At 46.5% G+C, this 21,928-nt stretch overlaps 1 protein-coding gene across 1 annotated transcript in view; it reads right to left on the bottom strand.

The window, feature by feature from the left end:
- Nucleotides 1-21,928, bottom strand: part of LOC146855445 (stabilin-2-like) — a 1,201,024-nt gene that overhangs the window by 930,512 nt on the left and 248,584 nt on the right. The window contains 1 exon segment of the mRNA XM_085653243.1: nucleotides 5,885-6,028. Within this exon segment, the coding sequence (XP_085509369.1) occupies nucleotides 5,885-6,028 (144 nt within the window).

Here is a 21,928-nt window from a genome sequence, read left to right as displayed (position 1 = left end):
CAGCAGTAGGAAGGCTGCAGCATTCTGTAGACTCTGTAGCTTATTAAAAAATATTTTTTGGATGTTCATAAAAAGGGTGTGTTAGAAATGGGGGTCTCTAGTTGGCAGAGGTAGGTACCTTTGTCCAAATAGGGACCCTTGCTTCTAGTCAAGGAAAGGGGGATACACTTCTAAAATAACCCCTGGTCACCCACGAGGTAGCTGGGCACGAGCAGACATGCTTATCTCAGAGGCAGTGTGTAAAGCATTTATGAACACATACAGTAATACAGTGAAAACACTACAAATGGACACCACACCTGTTTAGAAAAATAAGTAATCTTTTCTAAACCAAATCAAGACCAAACAACAAAAATCCACAACACAGTATTAAAAATAAGGCTTTAAAATGCTAGAAATAGTTTAGTTCAATGCAAGTTGTAGATGTGACACTTTTCTTGAAAGTACTTTAGATGAGTCACGCAAAACAAAGAAAATGGCCTTAGGGAAGGTGATGCGTCGGTTCCTTACTGGAGTGCAGGGGAGGTGATGTGTCGATTCCTTACTGCGTGGGGAGTTGATGTGTCTGTTTCTTACTGCGGCCCCCAACGATGCAACAGTCTTGGCGCCTCGATGCAGCCTTGCGTTGGGATCGGTGCGGTGATCTTGGACTTCGGAGATAGTTGCACCCGATGCGTCATGTGGCGATTTCTTGAAAAGCGGCAGGCGCTGCGACAGTTTCTTTGGCGATGCTTCGGAAAACAGGTGCAGATGCGACACGCTTCTTCGGAGTTGCATCGATTTTCCAGCCCCCAGCGACCAACAGTCTCTAGAGGTCCTAAACAGCAGCAGGCACCTCTATGCAGGTTGAAATTCCCAGCAAGGAAATTCAGGAGAGACTTCAGAACAGGAGGCAAGCTCAGGTTCAAGCCCTTGGAGATCTTTTCTTCAAGCAGATGACAAAGCAAGCAGCAAAGTCCTTTTCCTTCTTTCCTTGGCAGCAAGCAGTCACTGCAGGCCAACCACAGACATCAAACAGCACAGGGGGCAGTATTTCTCCTCAGCTTATTTGGTTCTTCTCTTCTGGAAAGGTTCCTCTTGATCTCCCAGTAGTGATCTACAAATCTGGAGTCTGGGCCCCACTTTTTATACACACAAATCCTTTGTTCTCTGAAGGCCAGCTAAAACCAGTTCTGTCCTAACTGGTACAGCTTCCTGTCAGGAGGTGGAGACAGCATTGTTGAAGGCAGACCAGGCCCATTCAGGTGAAAAGGAAATCTCCTCCCCCCACTCTAAATGCAGCCCAGGTCTATTCAGCCAAGCCCTGACTCATCAGACTTCTCTCCAGCCCCTGTCATCCAAAAGCAATAAACAAACCTAGCAAAGGCACACTGGATGGTTAGGCAAGAAAATACCTACTTTCTAAAAGTGGTATTTTCAAACGCAGAATGTTAAAATCACCCTCACTAAAAGATACATTTTAACATTCTGAGTATAGGCACACTAAACTTTATTTGTCTACCTTGTTCCCAGGGCCAGTTATGTTTATAAGATGTTATAAACAAACTCCTCATTTTGTCCTATGGGAACAGGTAGCCTTGCATTAGTGAAAACGAAATTGGCAGTAATTCACTATCAGGACATGCCACACACATCAGGGCATGTCCTACCTTTAACATACAATGCACCCTGCCCGCAGGGGTACCTTGGGCCTACCTTAGGGGTAACTAATATATAGAAAAGGGAAGGTTTAGGGGCTGGCAAGTGTGTGCACTTGCCAAGTCGACATGGCAGTCCCAGACTACACATAGGATCTGCAATGGTTGCTTCTGTGGGTGGCACAATCAGTGCTGCAGCCCACTGGCAGCATTTGATTTATAGGCCCTAGGCACACATAGTGCACTATACTAGGGTCTGACAAGTAAATCAAATATGCCAATCATGGAATCACTAATCCATAACAACAATTTATAAAGGGAGCAGTTGCACTTTGGCAGTGAACAGCAGTGGCAAAGTACCCAAAGCCTCTAGACCAGCAAAATGGATTCCAACACACAGCAATACACAGGAGGTAAAGGCAAATGGAAGGGAGACCCATGCCAACGGTGCCAGGTCTAACAGGGTGTTAGAATAATCTAGTGTTTGATATGAGAGCAGGCACCTCAGTTTTCTACAAATCTGATGGACTGAAGAGAAGAACCTTCCTAAACAATTTCAGGGTAAAGAAAGAGGCAAAGGTAATGTGATTGATCTGGCCCTCAAGGGACAATTTTCTATCAAAAAGGATTCCAAGGTTTTTTACCTTAGTGACTGGAATAGGGAGGGTGCCAAGCTCCTGAGGCCACCAGCTCAGTGACTAAAAGGAAGAATTTCTTCTGAATAGTAGAACCTCAGTTGTGGATAAGTATAACTTTAAGCAGTTTTCACTCAGCCATCTCCCTGTGTGTAGAGTACAGTCATGGAATCTGGCAGCAGTAACCTCTGGGTTTGCTGGCTACTGCCAACACAATTTGGGTCCCAAACAGTTCCCTACTGTCACATGGTAGATTATATTTCAAGCCCTAGATTTTACTGTTCCCACTTCCTTATGCTGGCATGGAGTGTACAGAGCAAATACCTGACAGTGGCACCCACAACTACACCCTGAGTAGAGGTGAGTATGCTGGTACAGACATTACCGCTTCATCTCTGTTTGAGCAGTACAACCATCAATGTCCCAACATCAGGCCATTGGCGATTTTGTGTTTAGTTGAGCTTTTTATGAAAATGATGAGTGTGCTATGGTGTTTTTCTTTTAATGTGAGTTAATATTACTGGCTTGTGCGTTGTATTTTTATACATGATTTTATGGATTATACTCAAAATATAATATTACTCGACATTCCAGATATAAATAGCGATGTGGATGTCCGGCATTATTCTGATCACAAAGATAAGAAAGGGTCCAGAACCCACCTTAAAAATAAAATGAACACCCAGTTTAAGAGTATAGTAATGGAGAATAACAAGTAAGAGGAACGTTAGCCCCAGACACTGACAGACAAGACCTTACCTGCAAAATCAGATGATTCATGCCTTACGTATTATGTATTTATTCCTCTTTTTTAACCAGACATTTGTATGATATGTTACACGAATTGTTAGCACTTTGGAGCTCCATATGAAATTGTTTTTATCAATGTAGTTGGAGAACAAGAAAAAAGGAACCACAGCTCAAAAAACTGACAGACCATGCCCTACCCATAAGATCAGATGATTTACACGTCATGTATTTCTTCCTCTTTTTAAAAGAAGTCGTTGCATGAATTGTTAGCACGTTTGAGCTTCATATGAAATGGTTTTTATTAACTATGCTATAAACTTACTTACTTACACATTGTAGAAACAGGATTAGTTTATACAACTGGCATTCAAAATGAGTACAGAGAATTCCGTTGCAATGGTACCTGGTGATCCCATGACAATAGCAGGTGAAACTGGTGAAGAGATGGGTAGCAGGGTACTGGGTAGTGGCTCTGAGGTTATCCTGACGTACAGGAAACAATAAGAGGCCAACATGTGGACACTCTCTTTAGCATCCAGCTGCATTTTGGTGCTGAATGGCAGATGTGGTTATCAAGATGTAAGGGGGCAATAACTATTAATGAAACAGGAACAAAGTGGTACAAACATTACATAGTGGTATTAAACAGTGATGTACCACTCATCAGCAAAGAGAGCCTGAGATGAAAAGTTGGTTCAATGATGTACCTTTATACGACCAGCGTGCCAAGAATGTTACCCAAATCCTGCTTCGGGAGCTTGTAAGAGAGCTGGCTGCATGGGACAATGGAGACGGTAAATAAGGAATGTCATCAAGCAAGACTGGGATGGAGTATATATTGAAACTCACTCTGTTTATGGAGATCAGATATTTTATGGAGCACAGTCACTGATTGTCTCATGTACTTGTAAAACATGCTAACACCTTGAGGCATCTTGGCTCATTAGGTTATAATGGGCTCGACTTTCTCAAATGTTCCTACAGGAGGCATAAGTAAGGTTGTTTCATGAAAAACATAAGTGTGAGTGTTCATTGATGCCATTGAAACTCTATTTTATGTCCTATTTTGTGTTATAATATTAATGAGAGGAAGGTTGAGATAAATATATACATCTATATCTCTCTCTCTATATATATAATATATTATCTACTGGCGGTCGCCAGTAGATAGTTATAGTTAGGACTGTGTTTCCATAGGAAATCCGCAACATTCTATTTTGAATAACTTTGGCGCCGATTGACGAATCCTCGCGAAATTTTCAAAATAGGTGGGGCGCTCTGCTCCTTCCCTGAAAGTCTCGGGGGGATTCGTCAAGCGGGGGCTGAGAAAATGGGGGGTCCCAAAACACGTTTTCCCCATGCATTTTTCCATAGGACCTTTAGTCCGAGCTACAGCCCGAACGGGCGAACAGAATTAGTTGAAATTTGGCAGAGAGGTAGCCCTCAGGTCAGGGATGTGCCTTTTGAAGGTCTCGTGTAAATCTGTTCAGTATTTCCTGACAAAATAGCATTTAAAACCATATATATATCTATAGGCGCGCACCGTGCGCGCACGGTACGAGCAGCCTAACGTGCGAGAGCGTATTTCTGATTGGTTGTTACATTTCAGTCAACGTTCGAATCGGTCAAAATCAGGAAGTGTCAGCCGCCATTTTGTTTGTTGTCAGTGCGAGAGTGGAAAAGGAAGGTGGCGAACGTGAAAAGGGGGCAGGGTGGACAGTTCCTGACACCCTAGCCTTGGTCAGGGGGTCACAAAGGACCCCTAAGGGCCCAAAAAAAAAAATATTTTTTTTTTCGAAAAATCGCGGAAGAAGACATGGGTAAATAAGTGTCTAAATACAGTGATGTAATATCTGACGTCATCAGCAGAGGATTGCGGTCGCGTGAGTTATAGTTGCCTGCACTAACTATAACGGGGGAATTTCATTGGTTTTTCACGAGTGAAATGTCCTGGTAACTATAACATGTGTGAAACCTATAAGTGAATATATATATATATATATTTATTTATCATTGAAAAGTTAGACATTTAATTGGGTTTTGATTCAATCTCAGGGATGTTGAGAAGCTTAACTGGAGATAATGAGCTCTCACATATATATTCATTTTATTGTAATTCCATGTTTTGTAACAAGAAGCTCCATATCAATAAACTCGTGCAACGTCAAATTCATCAAAATTCATGAAACACACCAACTTGCCTTAGACAGTTTAATTTAACTCACCTATATCATCTTTCAGATTTCAGCACTTAGGGCCTGATAAGGAGTTTGGTGGACAGGTTACTCCATCACAAACCAGGCAGCTATCCCGTCCGCCGTATCAGAAGTGGCCTAGGATATAATGGACTTGTAATAAGGCCGACGGAATATCCGTCACGTTTAAGATGGAGTAGCCTGGTCCGTCAAACTCTAAATCTGGCCCTAAGAGAACACATTTCATGAAGCCCTTCTTTATGTCTCTGTTTCAATACCATTGTCTCCTTAAACATCAAATAGGAAGAACGAATCACAAAAGAAGGGGCTTACTATTCATCTTCCCAATTTATGAATTCTCCACTTAGGTTGTTTTGTTCTTTACTCCCACAGCTTTTGCTGAATTGTGAATTGTGTTCTACCTACAGATCCTAACATGCCAAGCCAACAAAGCTCTGATCAGTGATTATTCTTAACCACATTTTAAACCAGTATAATGTTTTTGCCAAAACATATATATGTACAAAACACATACATATAGATGTCACCATGTCCAATATTCACAAGTTGCATTACACTGATTAGCCAGGATAATAGTAGAGCAAATATAAGCAAAAATAAAACATCTGAACAAAAAGATGCCGCCAAAATAGCTAAAATGCTTCACCTCGGTGTTGCCTAACAGAGTTGGCTCAACGTCGTCAATGGCTTTATCAATGATGTGCAGGAGGCCATTGGAGGCCACGATGTTACTTTGCAAAATGCTTACTCTCTTCTTACTGCCATAAATCCGAATTTTGATCTGAGAGCTCTAAATAAACAAAACAAGGCACAGGATTGAATCCATGAGGGACAGAAATCAGCTTCAACATTGTCTGAATGTATATTGCAGCTTGCTTCTTTTCAACATATAGTAAAAGGTCAATATGTTGACTGCATTGACATTCATCTCAGTGAAACAGTCACCGATTAATAGAAATGCTCATAACATAACAATTAATAACACAAAATAATATAACGTATTGTAACAAAGTAACACAACTAACCTTTAAACAAAAACATTTATATGTAGCATAAGGTAGAAGCAACTGTAACGTATTCATTAAAACGTGTTATACCAAAAAAAAGGTTAGGTGGGGAGAACCACAACCAAACATCGTAATCTGGAACATAAAAGAGGTGCACCAAACAATCCCACTGAAACTGATATTTTGAATCAACGTTCTTGTGATCGATCATTCAGAGGAAGAAGTAGGGAGGCTGTTAGAACTGGGATTTCTGGTTGGCTAAGGCTTGCGCCAAAGTCAGGCAGAAACCACCACTCTAGTCAGGGCAAGGAAGTTACACGCCAAAGATAACCCCTGCTCACCTCCTTGGTAGCTTGGCACGAGCAGTCAGGCTTATCTCTGAGGCAATGTGTAAAGCGTTTGCGGGCGCACCCAGCAACAACACCCAAGGCCCACCACAAAAGAAACTCCACACAAGGTATTATATAAAAATAACCTTTGTATTATAGCAAAACACATTAGATAATAAATACACACTTTACACTCTGCCAACAGGCACGGGCAGAATTTACAAGGGATTATATGTACAGGGGACAGGGCCACATGGACCACTGTCAGGAATCAGCACTTTTAGAATATAAAATTACTATAGCACAAAATACACATATAACACACAACCAGTAACTACTGGTAACAGGTAAGTACCACCTACGCAACCCTAACCACTTTAGGAAATTATCGCGCAGGGAACTAGGGCCTCACTAGCACCACCTGTACTAGGAGAAAACAACCACCTAAGTATCACAATACCTATAGGGGTCTAAGCACATTACACATGATGCATCGCAACACATTCAGAGGTGTAGAACATGGCACATGATGCATAAACTCCTTCAGAGGTGCTGGGCAGGTAAACACATGATGCATAAAACCTTCAGCGGTGTTAGGAAGAAAAACACATGATGTATAAACTACATTCAGCGTTGTCATGAAAGAAAACACATGATGCATGAAACATTCAGAGGTGCTAGGAAAGAAAACACATGATGCATAAAACATTCAGAGGTGCTAGGAAAGAAAACACATGATGCATAAAACATTCAGAGGTGCTAGGAAAGAAAACACATGATGCATAAAACATTCAGAGGTGCATGTTAGGAACATTAGTGAGAAACTCTCATGAGCCACCACCTGTGGCAGTCCCTAGGCCAACTGGCCTTGTCGGGGCTAGGACACCCTGTCCCAGTAGCGCTGCGCCAGCTGCGCGAGCCAAGAGCGTAAGATACCAACCTAAACGTTGCAGCTGCCCACTAAGTGCTGGGAAGCTGGAGAACGAAACTCAGGCACCGGCGTGCCTCTGGAGCCCTCTCTGGGCTCTGGAATGCCAATATGCCCTGGGGCAATGGTGGAGCCTCGTGGGCTCAAAAGTACCAATGCCCCCAATCTTTGGAGTCCCGCTCAGGGGACTTGGTAACAATAATCAGGGCGACGTTGGAGCCCTCTAGGCTTTAACAAATATTCTGCCCCCGTAACGTTGGAGCGGCCCGCTGCCTTCCGGGGCCGCTCTGATTATCACAGCCCAGGATGCCCCTCTACCTTGGAGCCTCACAGGGCTCTAGGACCCAACAATGCCCCCCAACGAGATTGGATCGGAGCCCCACTCACCGGGAGTTCCGACGCGCTGACTCTGCTCTGCTCCCTGGTGTCGGCTGCAGCATCCGCGGGGCTCTCCCCGTGGTCACGGGAGCCCCGCCTTCAATCCCGCTGCCGGCTTCTCTGAGGTAGCACGTCCCCGAGCGGGGTGGGCTCCCGCCTGGGCCTCTGGACGCGGCGCTCTCTTGGTCACGGCGCCTATCTCCCGGGGCATGCGCAGGAGCGCGGGGTGGGCTCCCGCCTGCTTCCTGCTTCCATCTCGTGGCCCGCCCCCAGGGGGATGCCTGACTTCCGGTAAACCCGGCCGCGGCGGTGATTCTCTCTGCTTCTTCCGAAGCGCGGGGTGGGCTCCCGCCTTCGTATTAAAGCATTAAATAGGCAGAACTACGTGGGGTGGGCACCCACCAACACACCACAATGTGGGGTGGGCTCCCGCCTGACCTGGCACACGAGGGGGGGAATCCCTACGCCGGGGATTCCCTCGTTTGCACCGAGGATACACAGGAGCGCGCTAAAAGTGCCAGGCCACCAAATCAAGCGCTCCTAGCGCTATACAGCAGATCCAAGCGCTCCCAGGCGCTGCCAGCAAAAGTCCAGCAACCAAAAAGTCTTCAAGCAGGGGGGGCAAAGACTGGGCCCAGGGGCCAGCTCACAGGGCCCTCCAGCAGGGAGGCAGTCCCCAGTGGCGGTCTCTCCTGGCGCCCAGCAGCAGCAGGCCTCCTCAGATCGGATCCTGGAAGAGAACAGTTTCTGTGGGGACACAGCCCCATTTTTATACAGTAAAAACCCTTTGTCTTCAATGTGCAGGGAAGGGGCGAACCAGTTACAACTGGTTCCTGAGCACTTTGTTTTGCTCAGCCCCTCTCCCTATTCAGGGGACAGGCCAGGGTCATCAGTCGCACCACAGGGGGCGGAGCCAGCATTGTGTGGGTGAAACCCTGCCCTATTCAGGACCCAGGTGTACTCCTCCCACCCATCAAGCTGCTGATCTCCCCATTCACCACTGGGTGACTCATCCTGACTCTGGGGATTTCCCTAGCCCGTCACATGACCTCAGCCAGCCAATCGCGAGACAAGCCACATATTTCACACTGCACACAGAAGTGCCCACTTCTAGAAGTGGCACTTCCACACTAGGTACATGCACGCCACACACATCATCACGCAGCATTCAATCACACAAGTCCGCACATACCAAACTCGAGCCTGCACACCCCACGCATCAGGAACTACCAGGACACATACATTCCCCCATGCATTCTTATGGGAGGGCAGGCCAACCTCACTACACGCATGCACTTTACCCTGGGACACAGTGGTAAAGTGCGCAGAAGTAAAAAAAATCACTAAATCAAGTCACCAACAAAAAGCAAAAAGTTTCGGGGTGAACCTGCCAGAAGGGCCGGGTCCAACACAACCCCCTTCCAGCCAAAACGCAGGGTAGACCAATCACCACCGTGACGGTCTTCCCTGCTTTGGGCGATAAAACACGGACGCAGGCCCGCAACGGCAGGGACACTCTCCGGTTTTACGCCACTCTGAACCCGCGTGGTTCCCTCTGGAAAAACCCGGCGGACCAACTGGGCTACCCCACTGGTACTCCTCAGCTGTCCGCGGCCAGGACCAGGCCCTAGGCCATTTAGGCGCCACTGGTCCTTGCATAACCACAGAGTGGGGGGTAGTAACCCCTGGCACGTAGTGACCATTTTCCACTCTTCCTCTCATCAGGGCAGTTCTAAACTGCCACTGATCCTCCAGCCTAGGGTCTGTACCCTCAAGCTGACCAAAAGTCACGGGCGAGGCTCTCCTCCCCCTACCTCTCCTTCTAGGGTTCCGTCCTCTCCTCCTCTGTGAGGCACCCTCAGAAATCAACTTTCCCACCAGCTCAGGACCTCTCCCTGAGAACTGGTCTCCCAACCTAGGGTTTAACCCCTCAGGTTGCACTGGGGTCAGAGGTGGGCTCTCCCACCCTCTGCACCCCCTTCCAGAGTCCTGCTCCCTACCAACTGGGGCGGTACCTCTGGAAGAAGAACCGGTCAGGACACTGGTTACAGTCGTCCTACCCTGCAGGTCAGGCTGATCCTGAACCTGGCCTCCCAACCTCTGGTCTAGAACCTTCGGCGGAATGATTGCCTGGCACTCCAGGACTTCTGGGGACTTACACACCATCCCCCCAAGAGTAACATATGCCTCATATGTTGCATGACAGTCTGCCTGGCGCAGATCTCCCGTCCCCTGTCCACCTGACAGTGCGCGAAGATCCCCCAGGACAGACGTGTGGTCGCCATGGTCACTTCTAGGAGACTCAGCCCTACCGGCTGGTCCCTGACACACTGGCTCCTCCACTGGGGAACACAGCCCCATGCCACTCCTCTCGCTGGACTTCTGTACCCTCCCTACTGGAGCGGTACTGCCTGACACCAGAACCACTGGAGCTCTATTTACAGAGACTCCAGGTTCTCCATACTCTGGGCGATCCTCCTCAAGTGGCCTAACAGTACAGCCTAGGCCCCCTACCTGGTGTTCCCTGAAGAAACCATCCAGGCTCTGAGACTGGGTTTCGGGCCTCTGGGGACTCAAAGTCACCCACTCACTCCTACTCCGCTGAGATAGGCCGTGAGCCCCTACACCCCTCTCACTACTCTGGGACCTAGCTGGGCTACTCTGAACCTCTACCACCATCCAAGACGGGAAGATACCTGAGCCACTGCTGTTGGAAGCACTCTCCCATACCTCATCAGAACCTTGGGCCCTTTCCCAACGGTCCGCTTCTTTTGCAAGGTCCCCTGGACTAGCAAACCCACACTCCAACAGGTGTTGGCGCAACTCGGGACAACAACTCCTGAGCACCTGCTCTTTGAGAACCAGATTAAACAGATTCCTACAATCCCGTTTCCTGTTAACCCACTCCCAATCGCACAGTGCATCATCACATTCATCCACAAAATCCCCCCAATCCTGGTGAGGCAGCTTCCTACTGCCCCTGAACTTCAACCTATACTCCTCCTCTTGGGAAACAGGTACCATACTCGGGGAATCGGGAATGGGACTCTCTGCACTGGCCTCTCTATCGCTGCCACCACTGGACTCTACCCTCACTGGTGAATCCAGAAAACCACAACTGCGCTCTGGGGACAACCTACCCTCCAGAGCTAATCTCTCCCTGGCGAAGGCCCTCTCAGCCTCCGCCATCTGTTTCTGAGCTAAGACCCTCCCGGTCTCAATCTTTTTCTCCTCCACCCCCAGCTGCGCCATCACCCTGGCATGCTCCAACCTGAGCCTCTCCATGGCCAGCTGATGCTCCCTCTCTTCCCTCCTATCTACCCACTCCTCTGGGGACAGGGAAAGGGATGGGGTGCTGCTCCCGACACTGGACCCAGCAAGGGACTCCCTATCTATGGGGTCTTCACTGTCTACTGGCGTCCCTGTCAGGTAACCTTCCTCCTCTTCTGAATCTTCAGGGCTCCCCACAGACCCACCACCCTCTTGGCGTGCGGCCCGAGCCCTATCTTCCTCACTGCACTCTCGCTCCCACTCATCCTTTTGCCATAGGATCAGGTTGTCCCTCAGTCTGGACTGGGTATCTAACTCACCCACCTCTATGTCTCTCTCTTCACATAACCTTACCAACTCCAACCTACTGTATCTAAACAGACCACAGAAATTAAAAGCAGGCTCCATTTTGGCGGACGTTCCTGCGAAGAGTTTAACACAAGGAACCTGGGTGTCTGAGCTAACACAGGAGTACATAATTCACAAAGGACACCTTTAGGAGAAGAAGCAATGGAACTCAAAAACAATAATCCCCAAAATGTGATTATCTACTTGCAGAGTATTGTGGTGTAGCCAGTCGCTGCTGCGGTACAGCGCAAACGCACGTCCAAATCCCACCGCTGATCACCAATGTTAGAACTGGGATTTCTGGTTGGCTAAGGTTTGCGCCAAAGTGAGGCAGAAACCACCACTCTAGTCAGGGCAAGGAAGTTACACGCCAAAGATAACCCCTGCTCACCCCCTTGGTAGCTTGGCACGAGCAGTCAGGCTTATCTCTGAGGCAATGTGTAAAGCGTTTGCGCGCGCACCCAGCAACAACACCCAAGGCCCACCACAAAAGAAACTCCACACAAGGTATTATATAAAAATAACCTTTGTATTATAGCAAAACACATTAGATAATAAATACACACTTTACACAGTGCCAACAGGCACGGGCAGAATTTACAAGGGATTATATGTACAGGGGACAGGGCCACATGGACCACTGTCAGGAATCAGCACTTTTAGAATATAAAATTACTATATCACAAAATACACATATAACACACAACCAGTAACTACTGGTAACAGGTAAGTACCACCTACGCAACCCTAACCACTTTAGGAAATTATCGCGCAGGGAACTAGGGCCTCACTAGCACCACCTGTACTAGGAGAAAACAACCACCTAAGTATCACAACACCTATAGGGGTCTAAGCACATTACACATCATGCATCGCAACACATTCAGAGGTGTAGAACATGGCACATGACGCATAAACTCATTCAGAGGTGCCGGGCAGGTAAACACATGATGCATAAAACATTCAGCGGTGTTAGGAAGAAAAACACATGATGTATAAACTACATTCAGCGGTGTCATGAAAGAAAACACATGATGCATAAAACATTCAGAGGTGCTAGGAAAGAAAACACATGATGCATAAAACATTCAGAGGTGCTAGGAAAGAAAACACATGATGCATAAAACATTCAGAGGTGCTAGGAAAGAAAACACATGATGCATAAAACATTCAGAGGTGCAGGTTAGGAACATTAGTAAGAAACTCTCATGAGCCACCACCTGTGGCAGTCCCTAGGCCAACTGGCCTTGTCGGGGCTAGGACACCCTGTCCCAGTAGCGCTGCGCCAGCTGCGCAAGCCAAGAGCGTAAGATCCCAACCTAAACGTTGCAGCTGCCCACTAAGTGCTGGGCAGCTGGAGAACGAAACTCAGGCACCGTCATGCCTCTGGAGCCCTCTCTGGGCTCTGGAATGCCAATATGCCCTGGGGCAATGGTGGAGCCTCGTGGGCTCAAAAGTACCAATGCCCCCAATCTTTGGAGTCCCACTCAGGGGACTCGGTAACAATAATCAGGGCGACGTTGGAGCCCTCTAGGCTTTAACAAATAATCTGCCCCCGTAACGTTGGAGCGGCCCGCTGCCTTCCGGGGCCGCTCTGATTATCACAGCCCAGGATGCCCCTCTACCTTGGAGCCTCACGGGGCTCTAGGACCCAACAATGCCCCCCAACGAGATTGGATCGGAGCCCCACTCACCGGGAGTTCCGACGCGCTGACTCTGGTCTGCTCCCTGGTGTCGGCTGCAGCATCCGCGGGGCTCTCCCCGTGGTCACGGGAGCCCCGCCTTCAATCCCGCTGCCGGCTTCTCTGAGGTAGCACGTCCCAGAGCGGGGTGGGCTCCCGCCTGGGCCTCTGGACGCGGCGCTCTCTTGTTCACGGCGCCTATTTCCCGGGGCATGCGCAAGAGCGTGGGGTGGGCTCCCGCCTGCTTCCTGCTTCCGTCTCGTGGCCCGCCCCCAGGGGGATGCCTGACTTCCGGTAAACCCGGCCGCGGCGGTGATTCTCTCTGCTTCTTCCGAAGCGCGGGGTGGGCTCCCGCCTTCGTATTAAAGCATTAAATAGGCAGAACTACGTGGGGTGGGCACCCGCCAACACACCACAATGCGGGGTGGGCTCCCGCCTGACCTGGCACACGAGGGGGGGAATCCCTACGCCGGGGATTCCCTCGTTTGCACCGAGGATACACAGGAGCACGCTAAAAGTGCCAGGCCACCAAATCAAGCGCTCCTAGCGCTATACAGCAGATCCAAGCGCTCCCAGGCGCTGCCAGCAAAAGTCCAGCAACCAAAAAGTCTTCAAGCAGGGGGGGCAAAGACTGGGCCCAGGGGCCAGCTCACAGGACCCTCCAGCAGGGAGGCAGTCCCCAGTGGCGGTCTCTCCTGGCGCCCAGCAGCAGCAGGCCCCCTCAGATCGGATCTTGGAAGAGAACAGTTTCTGTGGGGACACAGCCCCATTTTTATACAGTAAAAACCCTTTGTCTTCAATGTGCAGGGAAGGGGCGAACCGGTTACAACTGGTTCCTGAGCACTTTGTTTTGCTCAGCCCCTCTCCCTATTCAGGGGACAGGCCAGGGTCATCAGTCGCACCACAGGGGGTGGAGCCAGCATTGTGTGGGGGAAACCCTGCCCTATTCAGGACCCAGGTGTACTCCTCCCACCCATCATCGCGCAGCATTCAATCACACGAGTCCGCACATACCAAACTCGAGCCTGCACACCCCACGCATCAGGAACTACCAGGACACATACATTCCCCCATGCATTCCTATGGGAGGGCAGGCCAACCTCACTACACGCATGCACTTTACCCTGGGACACAGTGGTAAAGTGCGCAGAAGTAAAAAAAAATCACTAAACCAAGTCACCAACAAAAAGCAAAAAGTTTCGGGGTGAACCTGCCAGAAGGGCCGGGTCCAACAGAGGCAATATATTCTTTGGTCTGAAAATTTTTTTCTCCGGAACCTTCACAAAGGTTTATGGAAAACCTTTTACATTCTGTTCACATTAAGACTTTCAAGTGAATATCATGACGTCTTCCAAAATGTTTTCTGCATTTATCTTTACTTGCTATTACAAAATGCCTCAGCTGAAAATAGGTACGGAGACAATTTGTTCTGGTGCAGTATTTCCCGATTTTTGGTGGGTTGGGACAGTCTGAGCAATAAATTAAAATTCCTTGAAATTCTGTGTTTTTTGGTCACATCTGCAGTGCTTCAATGGCAGAGGTCAAATGTCAGGCCATGTCTTCTGACAAGTTGCTGCTTATTCTTTTAACATGGGATTTTTATGTACTTTTTTCTGACTGCAAAGTGAGTAGGGGTTTTAAAGTGAATTATATGACAATCTTAGGATGTTCTTTTTTTTGCAACACACAAAATGTAAATACCAGTAAATTAACTGCATGCATTCAACAGTTAGGAAAACAAAAATGAAGATTCTTTTTTTCGTAATTCCAAAGTGTGCTGGAAACAGATTTTATTAGGATCAAAACAAATAAAGACACTGTAATTGGTGATAAACAAATGATAAATATTCACATACACTCAAATTCCACACAGTATCGTTTGAAAGCTGTATGTTGTATAGTTTAAAAAGGAAAACTGTATGTCTATGCAAAGTTAATGACTATTTCAATAGAAAATGTGCTTTCTGTAAATGACAATGCTCTACCATACGGTGCTTTAGTTAAATTCGAGAATCACCCCTCCTCATGTTAAATAAAGGTAGGTGGGTCACATACGTTTGTCATTCAAAAATGCGGGTCGTGGTTCTAAAATGTTTGGGAACCACTGCCCTGGTGTATTGATCTTTTATTATCCTTCTTTCTGCTGATCCCAGAAACTTCTTGGTGTACAAATTTATAAAGATAAGAATGCAATAACATTTCTTCTAAAAGTATCACTAAACATCTCCACACTTAACACCCTTCTTTCTGTCTTAGCAAAGGACTCTTGCTTGGACCTAACTAGGATAAATTGCAGCAGGATATTATTCATAAATGTTTGCTTCTGGAAGGATCACTGGCCACTAGAGGTCTTGGTTCCCACTATAAAATAATTGCAAATAAAAAAGGATGTCCAACTTTCACATACTATATACATAGTATTGCAGATGGGTTACTGTTACTAAAGGGGAGGTTTTCACTCAGATGTTCTGTGTGACACCAAATGGACAGCGAGAGCAAATCTTGAGTTGTCTATGATGCCACTCGGAACTCTGAGGTGAAAAACATTCCCACTGTTTAATATTTCCCAACTATAGGTTTATGTTATGTAGGTCCCACCCAAACTATGTGCCCCTGTATTCAACAGAGATGTAGGGATAGAGGAGTCTTGCGGTAGGCAAGCCAATGTTGCCTCACCTACCACCACTCATAGACACGTTACAAATGATGTTGTGCTACCCACCGCCATCTCCATCTAGCCATCACTCCACTCTCCCACCTAAAAAAGAATGCCTGACATACCGCTACCCCAAGCACCACAAACTCCCGTACAACCTCAAATATTAAAAAAATCCCTGGTGACCTGCTACACAACACTCTCTGCATTTACCATCCTCTTCCCACAAAAATATAAATAAGACCCTGGTGTCTTATCATTCACCCAAAAATCATTTTTTTCAATACACCGCTTTCCTACTAAAATAGGTATGATAGATTGTCTTCTCCCACACTCCACCACTATCTGCACTTTCGTTCCTTTTCCCAACTTGAAGCTGTGATCTCTGTTTTCCATTGGACAGGAAAGCTAGTGCTATGCTGACATGATCTCCCAGAGCCTCATTAGTGTTGTCTGGCATTTGTTTATGACCCTTTTGCTTCTCACACTTACTACACCATATCAGTGAATAATCAAGTGTTGAATTTGGTATCCATGCTACTGCCTCTCAGCAAGAGTCATTCATATAATCCTTAATCTGGGCATGCACTCACTTGACCCACAGCCTCATCCATCACCCTGTGCCAATGACAGTGGTACATGAATAAGGAGGTGCCTGTGGATTGTGACTCATGAGAGTCACAGTCCACAGGCACCTCCTTATTTCACAGAGCTTAATGTGTGCTTCTTGGGTTCAGACTCCATTTCAAAATATCTTAAAACTCCTACAATTTAACTGGGCTACTCTGCAATGTCCAATGATTTTCCAGTCTGTTCGTTGGTTCGTCGGCTCTTCAGCTCACTTCACTGTCAGCTGGAGGTATGCTGCTTTTTCATCCTCTCGTTAGAGTCTGCATACTTTTGCATATGTTCCCTTGATTCTTATAAGACATCCAGCTGCTATCATTTGAATTTGTTTCTTCAGTTTCTATTTTATAAGCATCATATGTAAATGCAGCCAGTAGGAGTATGAGCCAGTATGACTGTAGAGTATTCTTCATTAAACAATCTCATCTACCAGTCTGCAAATTATGCTTGATAGCAAGGTTTCTGGAGAAAAGGTTTGCATTTCCCACCAGTTACCTGGCTTGATGCTTGGTTTCAAAATCTGAAATTCACCTTAGGATGCAGGAAGTAGTTTCAGTATTATTTAAACAGTCAAGTCAAGTTAAACGAGCATGCCTATATATATGTAGGCTGATTTTTTTACAGAAAATATTATAAGAAAGATACTCAACCATCTATTGCATCGATGCATGCTTCTTTTCAATTCATGAACACTGTATACTCCAATATTACAATAGCAAAAGAAATAGTTGGCAATGGTTTCTCTTTCCATTTCTTTTTAACTTACTTTATTAAAATGTTCTTGAGAAAACAAAATCAAAAAGACAAAACAAAATCTCATCACAAACAATTACACACATGTAAAGATAGTGGAGCAATGTTTAAATGAGCCAATGCTTCCCTCTCCACAACCCCCAAATACTAGCCTCAGCTACTGTGATCCCCTTCTAGACCAACCAATCCCATGTCCTGATTCCTTGAATACTGTTATTAATAGTCTACATTTTTAAACTGGCCCACAAGGGTCTCCAGTTCATCTGATACTTTTGACGACATCCACTCCTCTACTGAACTACCTTCTCCGTGTTCATGCATTGATAATGTTTCTTTGCCTGCTGTACACTTTGGACGGTGCTGTCCACCCCCAAGCTCTCGCTTGTTCCCACAAGGCAACCATAGGCCAAAGGGACAACCATAGGTTCTGATATATATGAAGTTCAATTTCCCTGAAGTTCTCTGGGGGTGCCAACATAGGTTCCAAGGGCAGACTCCACCCCAGTACACATCAAATTATTTTTTCAGATTGTCCCTGACTTATTTATTTAACACTCCCAACAATGAGTCTAAGATTGTTTCACCCTCCATCTCACATTATAGGCAAATTGGACTGCTCGCCCAACCGATCACATATAATTTCATCCTTGTGTTGTATTTCTTGTGCTGCATGTTCAGTTCCACCAATCACAGGCTAGCTGTTAGCTTGTTGTTTCACCTCACTGAGAAAAATGAATGCCTCACTTGAGTTAGCCTCTTATAGAAGCTCACCACAAGTTGCCAGTTCTCTATTAGCATGATAAGATAGCCAGTTTATCAATTACCATTTACAAATAAATGCCTGCTATTGGTTTAGTTTCAATCCTCTCCATCATCAAACTAGTTTTGAATGAGGAAACTCGAGGACCTCCCAGCTTTCTTTTAAATAACTATTTTCCTTTGCCATGTATCACTTATAATATAGAACGTTATAAAATGTTCTTGGGACCATGTTCATAGTCATTCTTTAGGCAACCGATTAACTTGAATTGAGTTATTTTCCAATAAATTTCTTAACTGTGAGATGCCTATCTGGTAACATCTCTGAAAACTTTCCCTCCTTAAGGGCCCTCCCAGTCCATAAAGGCACTGCATGTTGAGCCTTTGCTTCCATCCAGATACATTCACAGCATGCTTCTTAGCATTAAAGAATAGCATTAGCACCTCAGGGAGTAGTTTGCCTGCTACACAAGCAGCTGACAAATCACGTGTGCCCCATAATAACTTTTTCTACCTAGGTTGCCATAGTCATTGGCGGGGATGTCTTCAACCATTGATTTGCCAACATGAAATGTGAGGCCTACTAGTAATAACTAAGTTAGGTTGCATTAAACCCCCCGTGACACATTTTCAGAGCTATTTGCATTGCCCCATCTATTCCTGCAAACAATCTGTGCTCCCAGCTCTTCACATTTCTTAAGAAGAATCATATAAAACATATTAGATGTTTGTTTTACATGAGGTTGTGATGCCTCTTTAGTCAATGTATTCCAAAATATATCACAGAACCCATACCATTAACTAAATGCTTATTTTTCTTTTTGGTTAACAGGTTGAATACTTCATAGCAAAAGGAGAAAATGTGAATACAGAACAGAGAATAAAGCCAATGTAAGTACTCTGTCAGAAGCTATCCTGTCTTCTTCAGTAGTTTTCTGGCAATGTGCTTAAGCGATTAGTTGTACCTGTCCACAGGGATGATTGGATAGTCTTTACCCCTAGAGTCTTACAACATGTATTTGAATTAAAAGGTGTACTATGACTAATCAATATTTTTTTCTGAAACACTACCTTTGAAAAGTATTATAATACAATTACTGGAAACACGCCGAGGTCAACCACCTCCTGAAGAAACCCTCCGCTGACCCCACAGACCTTAAATACTTCAGGCCCATCTCCCTCCTTCTATTCAACGCCAAAGTCATTGAAAAGTCCATCAACACCCAGCTAGCAAACTTCATCGATGCTAACAATGTCCTGGACATCTCAGAATCCGGATTCCGATGCAACTACAGCACCGAGACCGCCCTATTCGCTGACAGCGACAACATCCACTCCCTCCTCGACCGGGACGAAACGGCAGCCCTCATCCTCCTGGACCTCTCGGCTGCCTTCAACACCATCTCACATCACACCCCAACCACCAGACTCCACGATGCCGGCATTCGAGACAAAGCCCTTGACTGGATCTGCTCATTTCTCACCAGCAGAATTCAGCGAGTCAGACTCCCACCCTACCTCTCAGAAACAACAGAGACCAACTGTGGAGTTCCCCAGGACTCCTCCCTCAGCTTCAACATCTTCAACATCTATATGGCCCCTTACGCAACCATCATCAAGAACCACGGGCTCAACATCGTCACGCCGATAACACCCAGCTTATCCTCTCCCTCACCAATGAACCCAACATCAGCAAACACATCTTCAAAGAAGGAATGAAAGCCACCACCACCTGAATGAAGAACAGTTGCCTGAAAATCACCTCAGAGAAAACAGAAGTCCTCATCCTGGGCTCCACCCCCTCCACATGGGATGACTCCTGGTGGCCCCCCCACTGTAGGAAATCCCCCCACCCCGACCGACCATGCACGAAACCTGGGCATCATACTGGACTCATCGCTCACAATGACCAATGCCGTATCCTCGACCTGCTTCAACACCCTCCGCATGCTTCGAAAGATGTTCAGATGGATCCCATCCGAATCTCGATAAACCGCCACGCACTCTCTCATCAGTAGCAGACTAGATTAAGGCAACACGCTCTATATAGGAATCAACAAGAAACTCCTTTGGAAGCTCCAGGCCATCCAGAACGCTGCAGCTAGACTGATCCTCGACATCCCCCAACTGTCACGCTCCCCTGAACTCTGGCGTCGGAGCTGTGAGTGAGGGCGATAGCGTGTGGGATACATCTCTCACCAGGACCACAACTCCCATCATTCCCGCAGCGTCAGTGGCACGTGCGCGCACTGATGACATGACAATACCTGGAAGAACAAATACAGGGCGGGTGAGTCAGTTCCTTGCTGTGTATTCTGTTTGGAGCTTAGACCGGAGCAGAGGCATAAACGAGGAGAGCAGAGACGCCGGACATCTGTTACTCTGCAAGAGCGGTTAGGGTGACGCAGTCACCAGTCTTGGCTATAGTAAGTCTTGAGAAGGTATCAAGCCTCTTCAGAGTCATTTTGGCTAACTCTAAGAACTTCCTGATTAGATACACTCATAAGACATTAGGTGTACGGGGTGCTTCATTATGTTTGTATGTGAACTTTGATTTTCATGACAATTCATCCTAAGAACGGGCCACATGGATATTTGGGCTGTGCTTAAACTGTCAACATTGTGAGGGGCAGGAGATCAATGTAATGCCTGTTCTAAACGTTTAACCTTGAAGAGATGACATCGACAATACTTCTTTGTTTTTATGTTTTCCTTATTAGCAGGGGATCTTGGTGTGTGTCTTGTACTCAACCTCCCCTGTGATGCAAGGTCAATTCCTTATTGTGGTGGGTAACGATTGGAGTGAGCGTGTGTGGTTCTTACTTATGGTTCATTTCACTATATGCCGATTGGTGTTTTCTTATCTTTCGATAGTCTTCAGAGTATAAGGCATCTCACGAAAATAATGTTTACAATGCTTCATGTTATTTTCCTTTACAGTTAGTTACAGCATCTGTTTCTCGATTGTATCTTGTAGTATAGTTAGAGTGGACATTGAACAGGCAATTAACTGTGTTTCTTGTGTTTTAGGTCTCCCTCCCTGCAGTCCCCATCCTTTCCTTCCCTCGCTTAATCATTCCAACCCTCTGCGCTATTATAGCATCAGAGAGTGGGGCGATTGAGAGGTGGACCCATTTGAGCAACGTACCGATCCTGGGAGTTTGGAATAAAACCTTGACACCATCGCAGCCATATCACCCAACACCTCCGAGATCTCCACTGGCTCCCAGTCGAAAGAAGAATCACCTTTAAACTCCTCACCCACGCATACAAGGCCATGCACAACACCGGACTAACATACATGAACAACCCCCTCCCCTTCCACGCACCCAAAAGAAACCTGCGATCAGCCAACCTCTCTCTGGCCACCGTCCTACACATCTACAGGACCAGAACAGGAGGAAAGTCCTTCTCCTACCTTGCATCCAAGGCCTGGAATGACCTCCACCTCCAGCAAGCCCCCACACTGCCCAAGTTCAGGAAGGACCTCAAGACCTTGCTCTTCGGATGATCCCAGCACTCAACAGAGTCGCCACCCCTCCCTCCCAGCGCCTTGAGACTCTCACAGGTGAGTAGTTGCGCTATACCAACCCTGATTGAATGATTGAATGTTATAAACTGGGACAATGCTACTGCTTAGAAGGTGGATCTACTTTGAATACCTTGACATCTGCAGGGCTCCAGGGTCCACGCTAAACCAATTCTTATTCTTTCAATGTGAACCCCTAAGTTGGGTCGATTGGAAAGTGGGTGATTAGTTATAAAACCCAGAATCTCAACATATATCCTTGGCCAAAATTTGAACTTCTCTTGAGGTTTCTCCCTCTCGGTATAACTCCCAATATGCGACTATGGGTAAGTAGGAATTCCTATATTCAGAAGGTGTAGAGTTGCCAGTAATTGACAGATTCCCTGGCTTTGCATGTGATTTTTGGGTAAATGACGGACCAACC

The sequence above is a fragment of the Triturus cristatus genome, chromosome 4_1, assembly GCF_964204655.1.
Source record: "Triturus cristatus chromosome 4_1, aTriCri1.1, whole genome shotgun sequence".
In the NCBI taxonomy this organism is placed as follows: Eukaryota; Metazoa; Chordata; class Amphibia; order Caudata; family Salamandridae; genus Triturus; species Triturus cristatus.
This window is presented reverse-complemented; position numbering and strand designations above follow the sequence as displayed.